This window comes from Hippocampus guttulatus, chromosome 14 (assembly GCF_054856545.1).
Source record: "Hippocampus guttulatus isolate MCC_2025c chromosome 14, RoL_Hgut_1.0, whole genome shotgun sequence".
Classification (NCBI taxonomy): Eukaryota; Metazoa; Chordata; class Actinopteri; order Syngnathiformes; family Syngnathidae; genus Hippocampus; species Hippocampus guttulatus.
Genome location: NC_141274.1, coordinates 13,721,699 through 13,743,516, shown reverse-complemented (window position 1 = coordinate 13,743,516; position 21,818 = coordinate 13,721,699). Strand labels below are relative to the sequence as shown.

The 21,818-nt window shown below is 45.6% G+C and overlaps 1 protein-coding gene across 1 annotated transcript; it reads left to right on the top strand.

Moving 5' to 3' along the window:
* Window positions 1-9,426: 9,426 nt before the first annotated feature.
* LOC147195229 (hepatocyte nuclear factor 6-like) lies at window positions 9,427-20,521 on the top strand. The gene is made up of 3 exons (XM_086129456.1): window positions 9,427-10,489; window positions 15,226-15,330; window positions 20,169-20,521. Exons 1-3 carry the CDS (start codon window positions 9,427-9,429, stop codon window positions 20,519-20,521), a joined length of 1,521 nt encoding a protein of 506 aa, XP_085985582.1.
* Window positions 20,522-21,818: the final 1,297 nt, after the last annotated feature.

Here is a 21,818-nt window from a genome sequence, read left to right as displayed (position 1 = left end):
AGGCAAAACAATTAAAAACGCTTTCACAAAATGGTAAAAGGTAACAAATTTACCAGAGTATCCAGTTTTCATGGCATCTTTGTTAGGTGGTGCACAGATGTTTTCTAGTGTAACGTACAATATTAGGCTCAAAAAGGTTGTGTGTGGGGGGACGCTTTAACCTGCAAATCTAATGGTGGCATTACACTTCTACACAGAGGTGGATGTTGCACTCTGCTTGTGCCTGTGTGGAAAATGTTCACCTTTTGCTCAAAGACTTATCGCTAAACATTTTGAAAGTCCTCGGGGCTGACTATTGAGTGAGGCTTGCTTCAGTGAATATTTCAGCCTACAGGAATTCTTGGAAAGTAATGGTCCGCTAGGTAACTACACTGCATTGGACTCAATAGTTTCTCCACACTACAAAGATTTTTTTTTTTTTAGGCCAATGTCGGAGGGGATGGGGGTAGGTGGTAATGGCTAGTGCGCACTTTGAAAAACTTGGGCAAAACTGAGGAACATTTGGAACATTTATAAATTGCACCGGTGAATACACTTGTGGTGACTAACACAGAGGAACTCACCTCTTGGTTCAACTCATCATGCTGTGCCATCCTGGATTTGGTGGCTCCTTCAAAAACTGTGCTCCCAAAACCTAAACCCGAGCCATGGTTTAACGACATTACCCGCGCAGCTAGGCAGGGGTGTCGCAAAGCCGAACGCAAGTGGAAAAATGACAAATTGCATGTCTCTTATCAAATTTGGAAAGACTGCTGGCGTAACTACCAGCTCACAGTAAAAGAGGCCAAAAGAGAATATCTGTCGGACCTTATTCAAGCTAACCGTCACAACCCACGCGCACTATTTAAAACAATAGATTCTGTACTCAAACCCCCTCTGCCTACTTGCTCGGATTCTTCACCCGAGATGTGCAACAGATTCCTTCAGTTTTTCATTGGTAAGGTCTCTACAGCTAGGACTCCGGTCTCAAATACCGCATCTGACCCCTCTGTCCATGTTCCATGTTCAGCTGTGCTAAATTCTTTTGAAACTGTGTCCTTGGCGCTTTTGGAGGATGTAGTTCGCCAGACAAAGCCATCTGGCTCCCCTTGCGACTCTCTTCCCCCGCACTTCTTTCAGGAGGTTCTCCCGAGTGTTGGCGCATCAGTCTTGGATATCATCAACAGCAGCCTCTCTTCTGGTGTAGTTCCCCAACAGTTTAAACATGCTGTGGTCCAACCCTTGATCAAGAAAGCTGGCCTTGATCCAGATGTGCTGTCAAGTTTCAGGCCCATTTCCAAGCTGCCTTTCATTTCCAAAATTCTGGAAAAAGTCGTGCACATGCAGTTGAAAATTTTCTTGGATGAACGTAACATCTTGGAGGTCTTCCAGTCAGGTTTCAAGACGATGCATAGCACGGAGTCAGCCCTGTTACGCGTTTCTAATGACATCCTCCTGGCAAATGACTCTGGAGACCACGTGTGTCTAGTTTTATTGGACTTAACTGCAGCATTTGATACAGTGGATCACAGTATTCTGCTGTCTCGTTTGCAGCACTTGGTGGGCATTGGCGGCAGTGCTCTTGAGTGGTTTAGGTCCTATTTAGCTGATAGAACCTTCTGTGTCAGCCTTGGCTGCTCTGAGTCACGCACTGCTCCCCTGTCATGTGGTGTTCCACAGGGCTCAATTCTGGGGCCTCTGCTGTTCTCGCTGTATCTGCTCCCATTGGGTTCCATCTTAAGGAAACATGGTATTCCCTTCCACTGCTATGCAGATGACTGCCAGATCTATGTCCCACTGAGCAAGAAAGACGCCTTCTCATTAAGGCCACTCCTATCCTGTCTGGAAGAAATCAAAACCTGGATGGCACAAAATTTCTTGAGATTCAATGAAAAGAAGACAGAGGTGATATTGTTTGGTCCCAGTGGCCCTTGTACATTCCATCCTGTAGACTTGGGCCCCCTGTCTCCTTATCTTAAGTCAACAGTCTCAAACTTGGGCCTTAAACTGGACAGTGATTTCAAACTCGATCGGCAAATTGGTGCCGTTGTTAAATCCAGCTTCTTTCACCTTAGACAGCTGGCCAAAATAAAACCTCTCCTCTCACATGAACACTTTGAGATGGTAATTCATGCCTTTGTCACATCCCGGCTCGATTACTGCAATGCCCTTTACTTTGGAGTCAGCCAGTCCTCCATTAAGCGCCTTCAGCTGGTCCAGAATGCCGCCGCTCGCCTCTTGACTGGTACTCGTAAGAGGGAGCACATAACTCCTACTCTGGCATCCCTTCACTGGCTCCCCATTCGTTTTAGAGTTATTTTCAAGATCCTCTTATTTGTTTTCAAATCTCTGAATAATCTCGCGCCACCTTACCTCTCTGAGCTCATCCGCCCCTACACACCTGCCCGGCGCCTCAGGTCTGTGGACCAGACTTTATTAGAAGTACCAAGAACTAAACTGAGGCTCAGAGGGGATCGAGCCTTTTCTGTTGCTGGTCCCTCTCTCTGGAATGACCTCCCACTAAACATTCGGCAAGCCTCCTCGCTGCCCATCTTCAAAACCCTCCTCAAAACTCACTTGTATTCTTTGGCATTCGACTCAGCATGACTTAGATTTGTTCTTGGTTTTACTGTTTGGTGCTTTCTACCGCCTTTATTACCGATTTGTCTTACTGTTTATTGTGCATGTTAAATTGCTCCATGTACAGCACTTTGTATGCAGCGATGGCTGTTTGAAAGTGCTCTATAAATACTGTTGACTTGACTTGACTTGACTTGACTAAGATGTGTGTGTGTGTGTGTGTGTGTGTGTGTGTGTGTGTGTGTGTGTGTGTGTGTGTGTGTGCGCGCGCGCGCCCATTTCAGCGTTCTCTCCAGATTTTCCAGCTCTCCTGCCATCTAATGGGTTATTTGTCATCCGCAGAGTAAAGGATTTTTAAAAGTCAAGCCAGGCCCCGACTCCCTCCCTATCCTTGCTCACACCCCGCCCCCCTTCAGTTCCCACTACCCCCCTGACACTTGCAATGGGAGATCGATGGCTTATTGATCAAGTCTCTCTATCGCCAACCCACCAGACTAATCACCTTAACACCAGCCTGGCTCTCTCTCCCTCTCTCTCTTTGTCCCTGTTGCTCACAAGCAGACCTCACGTTTGGACGCGCAGAACTTTTAAACCAACCCAATGTTGAATGTACACACCTTTGTCTTCTCAGCATTGTCAATAGTTGACAAACAGAGCCTAATGTGGCGCCTTTGTCGGATAAAACAAGAATATGCAAACCTGGCAAGCGCTCTTCATCTATTTCTCATTTCTCTCGCTCTCTCCACCTCTATCTGCTCTGTCTTCATCCTTCTCTGTCCGTCTTTGTTCAAGGCTAAAATCAATGGATTGTATGAAAGTGGCATATTTCTCACATTTTCAAAGCCATCCATCTCGCTTATGTACATGCGAGTACAGCACGAAGCGCTGATGATGCTTTGAGACAAACACCGGGAAGAGCTTTTATGCAATGTGGCGACTGATTTATTTATTTATTTTGAAAATTCAAAGTAATTTGTTATAGCAATGCCTGCCATACATTGCTACGAGATACTGTGGTGCATTGAGATAGGAGTAACCTGAATGATAGGCTTTCCAAAAATTTGACAACGGGCGCAGTACGGTTCACGACACAACGAGCAACAGTTGGGCAGATAGTGAACGATTCTCCCAAAAAGAGGCTTCGAGTTATTTACCGCAACTCCCAAATCAAGTTTACTGCTAATGCAAACATAGAACAAAAGTGAATCACAAGTTGTGCATCTAAAACAATCAAAGTCCGCTTCGGTTGATGCAAACGAGCAATGCCGAGAATAACATCTCTGTGGCAGTGGCGGTTCTGGGGGGAGGGGGGCAACGGGGGCCAGTGCCCCTGTAGCACCGATTCTGGCCCCCCCTGTGGCCCCCCCTCCGAGCGCAGATTACGCAGTCGTGCCGAGTCGCCGACGCGAAAGGTGGAACCAAAGTGCGTGATTTAACATTCTAGTCGGACCCTTTAGTGCGCTGCGCCACTTAAAAATGAGCGGGAAAATGAGAAGCAGTCCGCAGAGAAGGAAATTACCAATGACACGAGTGCTATTTGCGCGTGTGTGTGCGTGTGTGCGTGTTTGTGTGCGCGTTTGTGTGCGCGTGTGCGTGTGTGTGTGTGTGTGCGCGCGCGTGTTTGTGTGTGCGTGTGTGTGTGTAACTTTTTTAGTCTCCCTTTTTATTTTAATTTTTATTTAACAGGATCAACATATAAGGCATTGCCTTTTAAAATTTGGATAATTATATGCATGTAAAACATCTAGCTTCAGTGTATTTGCAATTTTTGTCCCCGGCAGGCTGGTACCATATCATCCCCTGGCTTGAATATTCTCAACAGATGGACACGGCGTATTGTTACGCTTGCAGACATTTTAGCCCTGCTAATACTGTTTTTTTCTCATCACTGTAATGTTATGACTACAATTTCAAAGTCTGAAGAAATAAAAAGTCAAATAAGATTTCGAATCTGTCTTTTTAGCCCTGGGTTGAATGTGCCCCCCCCCCCCCCATCAAAACCAGTGAAATTGATCCAGAACCGCCCCTGCTCTGTGGCAGTGCTATGATCATGTTTTAAGCCATATGAACACACATGATGCATCAACACATGTAGACAGTCAATGTAACAATACAGTAGAACCTCCATTTAACTGACTAATATGGCGGAGAGGTGAAAAATGACAGATATCATTGCAGAAAACGGAGGCATTTGCAGTAGTTTGAAAACTCATTTTTGTTTGCGTCTGCATGACTGCGTTGCACTGCCACCGTTGTGCAAAGTTGCACACAAGAGGTAGTTTCAATTAATTAGTCATCATGCACACACTGTTGAATTTGTTATATTGTATTTATGTTGGCGCTATAAATTTTTATAAAATACAGTATTATCAATATTATAGAGGGCTATTTTCCTTCACAGAAACACATTGCAAAATATTTTGTTATTTTTTGGAGGAAAGGGCTTGAACCGATGAATGGCGTTTTCATTTATTTCAATTGGGAACAATGATTTGAGATGTGTTTCATGTTAGGCGTGTGGTCATGGAACAAATTGAATCTCAAAGCTTCGAATGTACAGTATATGCAATGTATATTCATTCACATATGATGTGCTATTGTTAATTTTACCGCAAGATACAGTATATTTTATATTTATTGATATACTTTTTATTCTTCTACTTCTCTCTTTAATAATTTTTCTGCTGTAAATTGGGAATTTCTCCATTGTGAGACAAATAAAAGTTTTCTTATCTTATTATATCTTAAGATAAAAGAAATTTACCCCCAAAAGCATTCGGCTCCTCTGCTAATTCTTGTTTTACGAATTGTCAGGGGACATGTTTTGAAGCTGTTGTCGTTGGATTTGGAGCAAGCCAATGATGTCCAATGCGTCCCTTCTGGCTTTGTTGCAGCCTACGTCTCAAAAATCTGTTCTTTTGCCTCTGTATAGGCGAGATAAGAGTTTCTTTCCCAAGGCTTTACCTGCTCTGAGTCCTGAAATTAAAAAAAAAACCCATAATCCCTCGAGGAGAATCAAAGCAACCTATGACCTTTGGATATGAAATGCTTGAAGATGACGTGATGTGGTTTGGATTGAATGTAAAGTACCAGAAAAAAATGTTTTCTTGGCAGGCTCGATCAAAGTAAATAGCACAAAAAGAATATAATATTAGCATTAACTTTGAAGTTAAGTGCAGCGGCAATATTGCTCGGCCATACTTAAACACACACACCAATTGATTGGCCATTGGGTCTGAGTATGTCTTTTCATCTGTTACTTAGCAACCGTGCCCGAGAGGATATGGACACAGAAGAAGTTTTATTTCTGCGCATGTTCAATTGATAACTAAGCATGTGATTAATGAAAATGTCATCATTCTGACTTGAAATGCCGAACAACCCAAGGAGGACCATTAGCCGAGACGATCGCAATACTTTTGACCCTTGAAATAAAAGTCTTTTGGGGCAAAGACGAATTCAATGATCTGTCAATCGATACATCTGAATGTAATAATATTTGAGGCCAGTGTCATCCGGACTGCTGTGGGAATGTTTTCCGATATTTATATTTTGAAACAGGCTCTTTGGTGTGAAAAACAGAGACAAATATTGTATTCACGTGAATTGTACATGCATGTCCTCGAGCATGACATCTAAATATCATTCAAAATATTACATTTTGAAGACTGTGGTCCAGTTTGAAGAACACACACTTTCAAAAAATTCAAACCTAACCCTGACCTCTGGAGGTCAGGTTTTCAATGGAATACAACAATCTGACTTCCTTTGTTGATGTAATAGATTTTAAAAGGACAATCAGATTTTGACCCTCAACATTTAGAACTACAATGTCAATCGTCCAATTTCAAGGGTCTGCTTTAATCTGCCCTGCGTGTTGGTGAGGGGCTTTGCAAAATTCAATTAGAAATTGACATAATTATGATCATAGTATTTGTTATATTGCGCAATAAGGGTTTTAGAAATCACATTATTATAAATCCAGATTCTGTAAAGCACAAATGTTGTCTTATTCAATTTTGTAATTTGACACACATTTTAAAAGGTTTAGACATACAGGTTAAATTAAATGTGCAATTTACCTTTGCAACATTTTTTTTCCGCCCAGATGGATCGTTTCTTTTTTCAAATATTTAATCCCAAAGATTTTTATTTTAATATTTGTATTTTCCCCGTGCTTCTGAGATTGAGATTAAACCTTAATGAGGCAAAAGTCTGCGAGTTAGAGCATCGCTGCATTTTTCATCTGCTAAATTTTGCACACAAAATAAGCTGTTTTTGCTGCTCGATACTCTTCTCTGCACCATTTAACACTTTATACATACGTATCTAAATTCAATAAATTTGCTCCACCATAACTCACCATATATTATGGCCTCCAAGAGGAACACAACTATAATGTCAGGATATCATTAAGGAAAAGGAGATTTAAACATAGTAAAATAATTTGAGGTCGGCAAAAATGATTAAAATTACCTGTTTATGTGGTTGCTTTAGTGTTGACGTGTTGTGTCGTTGCCATCAGCAGCTTGGACGTAAATGAAGGCAAACAGGCCACGACGAGTATCGATATTAACCTTCCTGGGGAAAAAAAGGCGCCATCAGTCTTTTTCCCTCCTTGCCAAAAAAATACAAAAGAAAAGAAAATGAAAAGCCGCGTGGCATTTATTTTACGCGGCGTGTTTCGATGGTGTCGCTTATTGGCGAGGCACGGGTCAAAAGAATGAAGCACCCCCCCCCCCCCAAAAAAAAAGATCTCCCACAAATGTTTCTATATTTAGGGAAGCCCGCTGAGTGCGACTGAAGTGATCGTTAATCGATACATTGAACGTGGCAATCAATTGCACAAGTGGGGAGCAAACAGCTTAACCACGAAGTTTTATCAAATGTGGTGGTGGTGGTGGTGGTGGGGGGGGGGGGGCGGGGGGTAGCGCGGGCCTTTTTGTGCTCTCCTTTGCGAACGTCTCGTTACATTAAAATTAATTCCGTACCATCAATAAAGAAAGTGCAGTTTTGGATTATGGGAGGCCTCCGTCACGGGTCAACGTTTAAAAAGTGCGTGTGTGTGTGCGCGCGCATTTAAAAATAACTTGTAGGTTCTATAAAATTGGCGTAAATATATTAGTAAATTTATCGTTTCAGGAATACGTTTTATTTTTATGTTATTAAATAGAGTATACTTTTAACGTAAACTTCCCACCACATGCTTATTGGTTATTATTCTACATTTGCAGCATTTTTGCCTTGTTTAAATTTGTCGGGTAATAATTCTGCAGGATGTGAACATATTCAAGTGGGTATTGAAATAATGTCAGTGGTATAATACACACAAGCGCACTGCACGCCGACTTGCATGATTCAATTCTCTGATCGTATGTGTAATTGTGTAATTCGTCAAGCCCGATCCAAAAATAATTCATCCGACAATTTTTTTTAATTCAAACTGCTCGTTGGATTAAAAAACCGCTGTGTTTCTATTCCAAGTATAATTTATAGTGAGTGTCGGCAATCTCACACCACAGCCCTGGAACTGCCGTGTAAGGACGTTAACATTGCTGGTTTGAAGAAAGCAGAATTTCATTTAGGTGGTGAAATGATTATTTTTACAGTATTTAGATTTTTGGATTAAAAAAATATGTTTTGTGGGGGAGGTAAGGGGGGGGGGGTGAAATGAATACATGTAACTCGTGAGAATACAACCAAAAGCAAACTGGAAAACGGAATGTTTCACTGTTAACTACAACTGTACGTCACCATGTAACACAATTCCCTCTTACATTTCTGAATATTTGTCATATGTCACACGCCATATTTGGTACCCGTGTCAAACAATAAAATCTTAAGATTTTTTTTTCTCTACATTTAACGCTATACTTTGCCCCCCCCCCCCTTGAAGTTGGCTCAATCTGATTGACGTGCAGCGTTCCTGCTCGATCGTAACTTTATGACCTCTGTAACCCCCCTACAAGCCCCATTCGAAGACCCCCTCCTGCCCGAGCTTCGTCATTAATCTCTGTCAGTCAATATTTCGATCAGCTTTATCACTAAGCGTATAAAAAAAACCATACAGTCCGTGGGAAAACAAAAAAACAAAGTTTACCTTCAAGACAAGTACACGTGTGTGCGGAAACAGATACAGAAAAGAGATTTGTGCTTGATTTGCACGTTTGTCTGCCCCTGCAAAGACTCGAGAGAAATAAACGCGAGAATACGTCACAATGTGTGCTGCTTCTGCAATAAATCGGGAGACCTGATTCTTATAGACCCATTTCGGCGCTTTTGTGAAGATGATCATGCAATCGTCTAAAAAAAATCGAGTTTCTCTATATTTGGAACCGTCGTGAAATTATTTTCCAACCGGTCTTCTTAAGCTTTATTTCATTTTTAGGCCAAATGTTTGCCGCCGCTGCCTGCACTAAATGACTCCAAAAGCTGTGTTAAGAGAGTTGAAAATCCACCGGGGCGAATTTCATTTCCACGCAGTTTAAAGCGAGGTGAGGGGTGGGGGGTGGGGGGTGGGGGGTGAGGGGGATCGATCTGTGCGCGTGGCCGCAGATGCGCGTCCACGCCTCTCAGGCGCGCGGATGAGAGCGCCGTTGGACCACAGATGAGATATGATCGCGTCCAGCAAGACTGCGCGCTTAAAGCTCCACGACCCGCGCGAGGACGCGCCACATCTGCGCGCGTAGGAACAACGCGAGTTGTCCACGCCGGATCGGACCGATCGAACGGGTCTAATCGATGGATCGGCGTTCACGTGTTTTGGTCATTTCGGCGCTCCGGGACGACGAGGAGGCTTAGGGAAGAGCGAGAGACGCGGGGAGGGCGGGGGAGGGAGAGTTGGAGGAGGAACAGATGGAACTCACCATGGAGAGCCTTCACAGCATCTCCTCGCACTCCCAGGTGGGGAACCTGATGAGCTCGCGGCCGTCGCCTTCCCCCAGCTCGGCTTCACGGAATCTGGCGTCGCACGCCCCCGGCGCGCGCTCGGCGATGGTCTCCGGAGGGATGAGCTCCATCATGGAGAGCTCCGGAGGAGACTACCGACCCGATCCGTCCTCGCTGTCCGGACACCTGCACCCGTCCATCAGCATGTGCGAGAACGGGATGAGTCTGAGCAACACGTACACGACGCTGGCCCCTCTGCAGCATCTACCTCCCATCTCCGCCGTGTCGGAGAAGTTTCACCATCCGCACTCGCACCACCACGCCGCGGCCCACCAACGACTCTCCTCCGGGAACGTCAGCGGCAGCTTCACGCTGATGCGGGACGACCACCGCGGGCTCGCCCCCATGGGCAATCTGTACAATCACTACCCCAAAGAGTTGTCCGGCATGGGCCACGGCTCGCTGTCCCCGCTGCCGAGCGGCCTGGGCTCCTTGCACAACCCCCAGCAGCCGCTTTCGTCTTACGGCCCGAGCGCGCACCTGCCCGCCGAAGCGAAGATGCTTTCCCCGGTGTCGGGCTTCGAGTCGCACGCCTCCATGCTCTCCCGGAGCGAGCAAGAGCACCTGGCGAGGAGTTTAGGAGGCCACGGCCACAGCATGATTTCCAACTTAAACGGCATGCATCACCACCCGCACGGCCACCTCCACTCGCAGCCCGGCGGCGCCGTGATGCTGGCGGACCGCGAGAGGCACGGCCACGGCAGCGGCAGCGGGCAGGGGGTCGCCGGCTCGGGGATCCAGGCGGAGGAAATCAACACCAAGGAAGTGGCCCAGAGAATAACGGCGGAATTGAAGAGATACTCCATCCCGCAGGCCATCTTCGCCCAGAGGATCCTGAGCCGCTCCCAGGGGACCTTGTCGGACCTGCTCCGCAACCCCAAACCCTGGAGTAAGCTTAAGTCCGGCCGGGAGACGTTTAGGAGGATGTGGAAGTGGCTGCAAGAGCCGGAGTTCCAGCGGATGTCTGCTCTGAGACTGGCCGGTAAGAAAGTCTCATTTTATCACTATTACATCACCAAATTGATCCCAACTTGTAAAAGGACCCAATCGACGTGCACGGGCCTTACGTTTCAGCACCATGGAGAGGTCCTTGCTGCTAAAACAAAGCCCAGGCTTCAGCAGTCATCTCCCCCACCCCCATCGAGCATTCTTTCTCAACCTTTATTCAGACAAGGCACGTATTTGAGATTCTTAAAAATCTCACGCCAATGGGACCAATTCGGTGATACTTGATCATTTCCGGTATCATTTAACTCATGGCACACTGGGAATCACGGACCCTTAAGCAGTTCTCTACTTTTTACAACCTTCACCTGGTTTCAACCCCAAAGCACCAGAAATGCTCAATAAATAAAAATACGAATTTTCAGACGGTAAAGAAGACTTTACGCGAGAAAAAGAGGGGGTGACCCCAGGCTGACTGATCAATACGCCAGTTCCCACTCCCCCTTTTAAATGTGGCACACAGATCAATCCTCGTATGGGGAGCTGAAAGACGCAATAACCGCACGCCCGGTGTGACTTTTCATTAAGCAGACTGTAGGAAAAGCTCTAAAATTAGAACACAACGCGGGTGCGAAGGAGGCGGAATAGGGGGCGAAAAGTCGTCGCTATGAGTTAGCTTATGGCACGATTTTGGGCCATGAAATATTCGGAATGAGATGTTTGGAAGAATAGTTCTAATATTTGGATGAGCCCTATTGAACTATTTGTCACGAATAATAAACATCTCATGGACGTGCGCTGCAACCTGCATGCGTGTTTATTCCTCCTGTGACAGTGCCGGTCAAAAAATACCGCATGGCATCATATGAAACGGTTCAATATCTGTCTCAAATAATAACAACAGTGCTAAGTGTTGATTGACGCTGCTTGGGGGTGGGGTGTGGGGGGGAGGGTTCCTTTGACAATATGTTTATTATTGTGGGTGCACAACTACAGGTGAGTGTCCACAAATTTTAACGTTGAGGGATAATTTGTTTAGAAAAAAAGTCAAACTTGTATGTTATTTTAGTTCACCGCAAAAACAACAACAAAAAAAAGGGGGGGGGTGCTTCCTTTTGCATTCATGACAGCATCAAAGTGGTGTGGCAACATCTTCCGATTGACAATATTCCATCAATTTGCGACGGGGTTCACATCAGGCAAATTTGGTGGCCAATCGAGTACTCTTATTGCAAGCAAGATTGGTAGTTTTGGGCTTTGTGGGCAGGTGCCAAATCCCGCTGGAAAATAAAAATCACAGATGTCCAAAAATCTCAGTGGCGCTCTAAAATTTCATGGTCAACAGATGCGTTGATCGTGGACTAGACAAAGAATGGAGCTGCGCCAGCAAATGACGTGGCTCTCCTCGAGTGACCGAGGAGAACTTCACACTGGACTTGAAGCAGCTTGACCTTTTGCGATTTCCTTCAGATTTGCCGACTTCGATTTCTAAAGCAAATGCAAAACGGACTTGCCTCTGAATAAGTCCGAGAGACGAGTACTCTTCTCTCCTTAGGCCAGCACAGACGCTTGTGACGTCTTGGGTTCAGGAGTGGCTTGACACGTGGAATTCTACAGCTAGCCTGCAGCCCGTGTCATGCCGACGTCGCTATGTGGCGATTCTTGACGCACTGACATGAAACACTGCGGTGATGTACTTTGGACGCAACGCTCTGAGAGCATCCAGCTTCTTTTCGACAGCTTTTCTCCTTTCTTGTACAACCGTCACGTTGGTGGTCTTCCCCATGATCGTCAAGCCTACTACGCGAGACAGAGACCCTTTTAAAAGCTGAGGAAAAACTTCTTCGGGTGCTCTGCATTAATTCGCCGACAAGATTGGGAAACCGGGAGCAAACAATGTTGACCTTTGTCATGATATCCCAGCCACTCAGGCAACAGAATCTTTGTATTCGATTAAAAAAAAAAAGCTTCAGATTTCACACCGACAAATCAATTTGCGAGCGAATCGAGATCCTCATTAGTTCTTGACGCGGCCTTCTTTTTTTTTGGGTGACATTTTTTGTTTGTCGGTTTGCCGAGCGATATTTCTATCGAGGCGTCTTCGCTCAATACAGGTCGGCTATCGTGAAAAACGGACAGAGAAGCTCATTTTACACGCAAGGTCCTGCAACGTCAAAGGTAGTGCGGCAAGGACGCCGCAATTTTTCTGCCTTTTACGCAGAACCCGGCAGAGGGAGAACCGTTGGAATCGTATTCACTTGCCGCAGACGATGTCGGTGTCGTGTGAAGTGTTAATTAAACTTCACACCAATTCTAATTCGCTAATTGGAAAGAAAAAAAATCCCATCATTTTCCAATTAGCGTACAAAGAGATGTCAATAGAGAGATAAATAGATGGATGGATGGGATGGATGTGGATTATCAGATGAGGTTCTGAGCGTCATTAATAGTGTACGCCGTCCTTTTTGTGTTTGCCTGGCTTTGCACATTGGAGATCAATAGTGCCGTTTCCCGATCTCCCCCACCCCTTCCCCCCTTTTACTACATATTTCCCCCTCCACGCTCCGCATCATGCCGGTAACGTCATGAAAACACAACCCTGCTGGCTAACCTTAGTAACAGGCAGCCAGTTGGTTTAGCTCGAAAGAAGCGGAGGGCCTAATGGATGGATGGCAGGAGGCAGAGGGTGAAAGCCGAGCCGAGCAGAAAGCTCGCTCTCACCTTAACGACGGACTCAACTCTCTGAGATTTCATCGGTGGATTTCACAACATTGGGATCCGAGTCGGATGAAACTTCAGAGGAGGGGCCCGGGCCGGTTTGAGATGGGGAAATGACATGCAATAGAAGAGCTGCACGTCCAGTAAAAAGGTTGCGAGATGCCATTGATTGAGCGAAGGCAGCCAGCTCTTGCGCTTTGTGTGAAACAGCCTGATAGAGGCAGGCGAGCGAAGGGATCAATAGCGACTTTAATAATTGATAAGTATGAGGGAGACGGAGGGCTGGAGGGGGGTGGTGGTGGGGTGGAGGCAGGGCGGAAAGTGGCGGCGTAAGCTGCTTGTAACAGCATCTTCTAGGTAAGCAAAGTCAAATCTGCGGTTTTGACGCTCCATCTCGCGGCCTCGTGGCACGAGAAAGGGCGTGTAAGTGGTTTGGGGAGAACACCCCCTGCCGCCCCCCCCCCGACCCCTCCCTCAACATCCTGACAAACACGGTGTAGATTTACAGCCGCAAAATGCTCGAAAATATAACCTGGGGGTTGGCCAAAGTGCAACAAAGGAGTTTCTCCACGGCTGATATTAGGAGCTCACCGAGAGCATCCGATTTCGAGCCACTCGCGATGCTTTCCGCTCATGTCCGCAAATCCTCATCTCCAGCCACGTGTCATTTGATTTTAGGGCTCGTTTTATGGCCTTTGTAAAAAGTCTTCACGGAGGTGTGCGGCGTGTGTGTTCACGTGCATGAGTGTGTGTGCGGCTTATAGAGTGTGTCTGCACTCTCCATTGTTCAGGCTTATCTGACCGGCTCTGAATCGCTATTGATTTCCTCTCTTCTGCTGTCTTCGGTGCGCCCCTGCTCTCCTTCCTTCCTTCCCTTGTTTCCTCCTCCTCCTCCTCATTTCATGTCTGGCTCTGGACCAGCACATCATTCCGTTGGCCTGAACCCTGATTTCCTCCCCGTTGTCTCCTAAAACACAAAGATGGAATTATGATCAAACTGTGAGAGAGCGCAAGAAAGACATTTGCAAAGTTTTTTTTTTTTTTTTTTTAGCAAACCCCAGTTGACTATTTGCAATTCGCTTTCATGATAAATAGAACAGATACTTATGTTGTCCCCTGACGTGGTCACCAGGCCACACTGATCTCGTAATTATGAAAGAAATATGATTTGTGTGCAAGATTTCGTGTGGCTGGGCGGTGGAAAGGGTTGCAGCAAACGTGGCCGCTCACCATTTAATTCCTGTTGGCTTTACAATTGTCATTTTGATTTTGTTATCATTTGAAGATGTTGAGCCAAGTGAGAAAGCTCCACAACAACACTCAAGTCTGGTGGTAAAAAATGCCAAACAGAAGGCGACGCCTCTTAAAACGGATTCAAAACGGCACGTCAGTGACCTGCAGTTGATGTGTTTACAATTGGACGTTCATTCATTTATTTCTGTCGGCTCCTTTTGAATGATACTGTATTTTTTTAAATAAACAATCAATAATAATTACGTTATTAAAATGAAGCACGTTTGTGTAAATGATATTTGATTATAAAAGTTACTTTAAGTAAAATATAATTTAAAAAACCATAAAACAAGTGATGTCCCTTTTTTTGTCAGAGGCACGCACGTTTTTTTTGTTCGTATTCATTTTGGTCTGCCAAATAATAAAGAGGTGGAAAATTTTCAAGTCTTCGGTGTGACAGCAGGCGTTGAATCTTCATTCGCAAACGCTGAGGAAAAACGGAGGAGGCATAAAAATAAATAAACCAAAGGCCGATAAGACGGCCGTTTACAAGACATTCAAAAGCTTCCCATCGCTTGTCTCGACAAGACTACGCGCACTTTCAATTGACAACTGGAGGAAATGTTTCAAACAATCCACTCGCGATCAATTGCGGGCGATTCGCAGCGTGCGTGCGTGCAGGCAGGGCCGCGCTGTGTTGGTGTGTGCGGGAGGGGGCTGCACTACTGGCGGGCCTAGACTCTGATCAATACTATCAATAAGCGTACATCTTGAGAGGTGTGACACACAGTGATTGACGCAAAACTGTTTCTCGCCTTACAGTAGTCCGACCAGGGCGGGAGAGGGCCCGTCTCGCCGCACACAAAGCCCGATCTCATCCCTCCGTCCAGGGCTCGACTAGCAGCAGCACGGTGCGGTTAGTTCACCGTCTGCCCCCCCCCCCCCCCTTACATCCCCCCTCATTTCACCCACACGCACGCAAACACACACTTATTTTTTTTAATGACGTTTTGCTTAAATTGGCTTCTCCTATTCTTTGTCGTTACCACAATTATCGATTTTTGGGGGGGGGGGGGTTATTCAAAAGCACGAAAAGTTGAATGCGCTCGATGCACAGTGACCATCTTAAAAGACTTGATGAGGTGTGCTACGCCTTACACCAGTGGTGTCAAACATACGGCCCGCGGGCCGGAACCGGCCCGCAAGGAGGTTTGATCAGGCCCGCAGGATCATTTAAAAGTGAAAAAATGCATAAAAGACACGGAATGAATATTTTTAATGATGTGCAATTCATGAAATATCCGCTAGGGGGACACACTGTTTTGATCAGAGAAAAAGACAACCTTGTTTTGATCAGAGAAGAAGACAATACCAGCCTCAGTCTGTCACTGAGACAGACCCAACACAGCAGACGCTATCAAGGATATGTGAATACTTTATTCTTTACACATATTATAGCACTCTCCTTAGTTTGTAAGGTGTAGGCAGGGATTACATTTAGAATTTATATGCTCGTGTAAATGGTTTTAAAAATTCCTTTCTTTATAAATCTTGTTTAATCTTAAAAGTGCATTACTATATTTTTCAATAGCAATTACTTGTTAAGGTTTGGTGCCTTTGTACAGTCAATAGGATCAGCTGCAATGCATATATGTGAATGATAAAAGTAAATTGCATATTTGTCTAAGGAAATCTAAGGTCCTTCATGTAATGTTTTGTAAAAAATATATTCATTAAATTTCAACATTTTCCTAGTATTCTTGTGCTTCTTTAGACCAAAACAAAGGATATACATATTATTTTGGTTATTTACAGCAGAGTATGGTGTCATTTTTAATGGTCCGGCCCACTTGACATCTACCGAGGCTATATGCGGCCCACAATGTGAAATGAGTTTGACACCCCTGCCTTACACTGTAGCCTGCTTGTTCCTTCGTGAAGACAGTTTTGATCGGCATTGCCAATCATTTGTATTGTTGGGGCGATTCGTGTCCAAATGCAATGCAGTATAGTGGGAGGTGTTTCTAGTATTCTGGTGACCTAAATTTCGGGTGGGGACCCAAAATGGGACATTGGTCAATGTTGATTATTTTGCTCATTGTCAGAGTGAAATTTTAGAGGCGTTTTATTGACACGAATTCTTGCCGAAGAGCATTTGTTGTTGTTATTTTTTTATATATTTAAAAAAAGTAGTCTTTTTATCATTAGTTTGTTGAGTACTATATGTGCGTAATGTGGCAATATGTGTAAAAGGTGAGGTACCCAGACAGGAAACATTTATATTGTTTGAAAAAAATATATAGGAATCATTTTTTTTTTAAATTTGGGGCTGAAGCCTGCTTGATCATTTTGATGTTAACGTATCCCAGTGTTGCACCACTACAAAGTGCAACTACAAAACGAAGCATGTTTTCTTGAAATGTCAATCTCAATTGGTGGCACCCCCCTCTCCCCACCCACCCCACAACATTTTTGAGTTTCATACAATATGTTGAAAGAGCACACGCTGAAGCCAAAACAAATAACATCACAACTAGAAATATGGTACGGACATAAAGACGATCTCACACATGAACTTAAAGGGAACTCTAGTCATTGGCATAGATAGCTGAACAAACATTATTTTGCACTAGTTAAATCATTTCCACATCGATCATTTCTCGTGGCGTACCTAATGGTGTGTCCAGCAAAACGATGATGCAATTGTGGAACTTCACAATCAAGTGAGATTGCACGAGCAGCAACGTCAAAGCAAGGCAACATCCGGCAACTGCCTCCACCGACCATTTCTTGCACCGTCCTCACCCTGTCATGAAACTCCTCAGTGATGAAGCTGCGGAACAAGAGACAACGACTTCATCTCAAGTGGCTGTTTGTTGACATATGAAAAGAGGCGAAAGCCACTGGAGAGTGCGGAGTGGAGGCGCTGTTCCTTCAGAAAGGGCCCGTTTGATAATGAGGCACCTAAAGATAGCCGCGCACGCTTCTCGTCTCTAGAGAGGGCACTTTAATGAGATGCTCCCTCTTTTGCTTCCCTGTGGTCCTATTCATTGCCGTGGAGCGGACCATTCGGGGCGGGGGGGGCACCGTTTGAAATGGACCGATTGATTATCTGAAATATGTATTGACCGCGCTTAGACCTTGCGCAAAGTCTCATTGGACCATATATGCTAGTGGTCCCCAACCTAATGCGCAATATGGTAAACAAACGGGACTATGACCGGATACCTTGGCTCGTAGCATCACTATTACATATATTCTTTAAAAATAATAAAACTCATCACTATGCAGATTCTGTGGGAGCCCTGATTGTCCCATCTGGAAATGGAGGCAGACAAAAGACACCTAAAGCCAGTCGCCGACTTGTCATTAAAGAGAGAGGATCTGGGAAATTGCAATTTGCCGAGATGAAATTCTCGCTATTTTGTCCAAAACGCTGCTTTTCGAAAAGTTGAAAGTAGCTTTCCCTCCCCTGGTGCGGGGTAAGACATGGTCAAAATTAAATAGTCTGCGGATGTGCGGTGGATAGAAAGTCTGCACACTCCTGTTCAAATGGCTTTTTTTTTCCCATGAAAATTAGATGAAGCGAAATCATTTCTAAATGGTCGCCATCTCATAAGCCAGCTGCAACCTCCTAAACACGATAAAAAAATGATCTGAAGAGAGGAAGTAAAATAAATAAGTGACATATTGTGGTTGCACAAGTGTGCACACCCTCGTTCAGAATTCACCAATCACATTCAAAGTCATGTTCAACCGGTGTCAACACACACCCGCCGCCGTTTAAAGAGCCCCCGATTAACCCCAAATAAAGATGTTCTAGTACGCTTTTCCTGATATTTCTCAATTTTCTAGCGGAAGCCTGAAGCTTTTGCGCCAAGGACCCAGTTCCAACTGAAAAAAAAAAGCCCGCCCCAAATATTCACCCCGAATAAAGTTCAGCTGTTCTCGTGAGCTTTTCCACACTGAAACTGAGCTGCACACCGGTCGGTTGGGAAGCTGGATGCACTTGAACGCAGAGGAAGCAGAGTGGTGTTGGCATTGCGAAATGGCCGGAAGCCCAACTTGTTGGAAAACAGGCATTACATATTAAATTATCACTATATTAGCACTAGCCTTCAGTCATTACATTAGGCAGTATTGAGTTGAGTTTGAGATAGCACTTAGAGCGCCTCGAGGAGATTCTGGCCCGGCTGAACCTGAACCAATTGAATAAACGTTCCATGAAATGGTTCGGATCAATCAATATGGGGGGCTATCAATCCGAGTGCAAATTAAAACAATTGAGGGGTGGGAGGGGGGCGGGGACGACAACAACAAGGGGCAGCCAGACAGAGATGTGCACATGGCAGTTGAAGTGGTTTGCTATTGCTGGGAGTTACAAACAGGTGAAAAATGAGGATACGGACACACGCGTGCTCGCATCGTCATGCATACGCATGTGCACGTTCATATTGATCTCTCCTCACAGTCAAATCTGTTTACTGTTGTTGTCTAAACCTGCTGTAAAGTCATCAATCATGTGCATGCACCACCTCCACTCTGCGGCCAGCCTCATTGCCTTTCTTCTTCCTGCTCCTCCTTTTGCTCTCTCCTCACCCCCCCCCCCTCCCCCACCAATGGCCTTTCTCCTGCGTGCGTACACACAGACGCGACAAAACACTCTTTATTTTTTGATAAAGGGACACTGTTTTCTGCATATGCTTATTTGAGCCATCCCCTTTGTTCTTCCTCTGGTCAACAACGTCTACTTGCATGTCTCAAAGCGCGCTCCCGAGTCATACAGCACGCGCACATACACCCACCCACCCGCGCGCACACACACACACACACACACACACACCTCGGTCTCACAGATCGATGCCGATCGATCGGGTGGGGAAGGGAGCCCTGATTACTGGACCACGTGTTCGGGAGAAAACCGCGGAAAATCGATCATTGCAGCTTTTTAGGGCAGCAGAACAGAACAGACTCCCCACCAGCCTTCACAGCCAGAAACGAGCCCTCGCCGACGGTCTAGCGACTAACGGAGGCCCGCGACTTCGTCAGCGTTTCACACACACAGCGCCTCCAATTCCGACGAGCCGCACAAATAGCCGCAATCAAGACGGTTTATCCACGCGTGACCCGCCGCCTCCTCCCGAGGTAGTCGAGGAGAGAGCGAAAGGGAAAGACGAGAAAGAGCACTCGCTTAACTTCACAATCATCTTGCCTGAACATGAAACGGTTTCCAAAATGAAACATTCTGCACTGCGTTTCCTCAAATACTGAATGACATTTAATTGTCTGTCCGTCACTGTATCTCGGGCCGAGATAGAGGAACAAAGATCATTATTTGCGTCAAGAAATAAGACCTGGCAAGTGAAATTGAATTTCCAGCGGCATCCCCAGATGAGTCGTTGGGAATCACTTTTCTTGACGACTTTTTGCGGGCGCTGCATGCGGCAGCGCCGTATACTTCAGCTTTACAGGTACCACGTCTGCTGTGGTAACGACCTTTCCATCCGCACGTGGCTGCTTCTTGACCTTTCACCTTTGGCGGGGGTGGTGTCTTTTTATTCAAGTGGATGACAATTTAACAATGAGATGGATAGAATGACATGCAATTCGAACAACGTCACGCATACGAAAAAAATTAATTCCCATTCTTTTGTTTGATTTCAACTTCTTTTGCCATCTCAGATGAGCGTCCTTGAACTCTGTTCCTCATTTCAAAAAGCTGACAGTTTTTTTTGTCCTTCTCCAAACCCTTTTTGTGCCTCCAGCATGTAAACGCAAGGAGGAAGACCGAGGACGAGAGCGCAACCAGGTGCCAAAGAAGCAGCGACTGGTCTTTACAGACCTGCAGCGACGTACCTTGGTAGCCATCTTCCGAGAGAACCGCCGTCCCTCCAAGGAGATGCAGCTCACCATCTCCCAACAGCTGGGCCTGGAGCTTTCCACCGTATCCAATTTCTTCATGAACTCGCGCCGCCGCTGCCCGGATCGCTGGGACACGGAGGAGCACGGTCACGGGGCGCACGGCCACGTGCACGCCGCTCATAGACACGGCGGCAATGCCAACTCCTCGCCCATCCACCCTGGCACCTCGTCGGTCAGCACTTTCTCCAAGGCCTGAGGGGCAAAGAGCTTGAACACAAGCGTGGAGGACGCGGGGAGGGGGTTTAAATTAAAGCAGTGAGCTACAGGGTGTGTCTATTTTATTTTTTGTTGTTGTTGTCTTTTTTTTTTTAGATCCGATTCATCTGCTCGGTGCGCTTACGAAACGAGCTGAACAATCAGATCATTTCTGTAATTCTGAATGTTACTATCAGGGGTGAACTCTTCCTATACCAAAGATACGGCCTCTTTAAGCACGTGGCTGACAACGAAAAGAAGAGAACCAGACCTAAGGGGGTTATTTTGCTTTGTGCTGGTTTGCTTCATCTGCTGTCGGAAATGGACGGCGGCACTCCACCACAATTTATGACACTAACACACAAAGGACAGTTATGTGGGTGTCAAGTGGTCCCGTGACCCGCAAACCACACGCCTCCTCAATAATCTGTTACACTGCATGTGTGCACCATTTGTAGGCCCGTCGCAACGGTCGGCTTCGGAATAACACTGCCACCTGCTGTCTAATTTCAACCAAGTCTTCTCGCATGTTTGTGTCCGGTGCAGTCGAGGTTGCACCCAAAACGCAGCAAACGCAAAACCAAAGATCTCACTCTTCGTGCATTGGCTTGATGCACGAGGGGGGAGCTGTGCAAACAAAATCAAACCAACATACAGAAGCAAAGCGTATTTCCTCCAATTGTGGCCAGGGGCATTTATTTACTCAAGTGGATTCATGAGGGTTGAGGTGTTCACAAGGGGAAAGCCTCCTTGTTACAATGATTTTTTTTTAAAAATAAGATTTAAAATAATGTTACTTTTTTCATTCCTTAAAAAAAACCCTGTCACACTTGTCCTCAATAGGGTCGGTGAAATGCAATATAATAAATATATTTATCAAAAAAAGGAGGAGGAAAAAAACCCGGAGGGGTCTACGAGAGGAGCAGAATGAATTTGTTTGCATGATAGAACGGCGGGCACAATTTGAGGAAATACGATAATGACCACAGATAACACATTTGAATGTTCATCTCCTAGGTTCTTAAGACTTCGTGGTTGTATGGCGGTAGCCACCTAGGAGGTTATTTTCAGGTTACATAAGGAGAACAATCAAAAGAAAAAGGGGGGGGGGACTCCCTCACGGGTCATCGTCGCCTGCGCAGGGAGCGAGCTCGGCTCTGTTCTAGTGGCCAAAGACGGAGGTCAAATGTCACAATATAGGATCCTGAGTGCCAATGATATTTGCCTCTTTATGATAATCAACGAACAGATGCAGGCTCGCTCTTTGTGTCTTGCTCCTGGCATCACAACCATCCCAC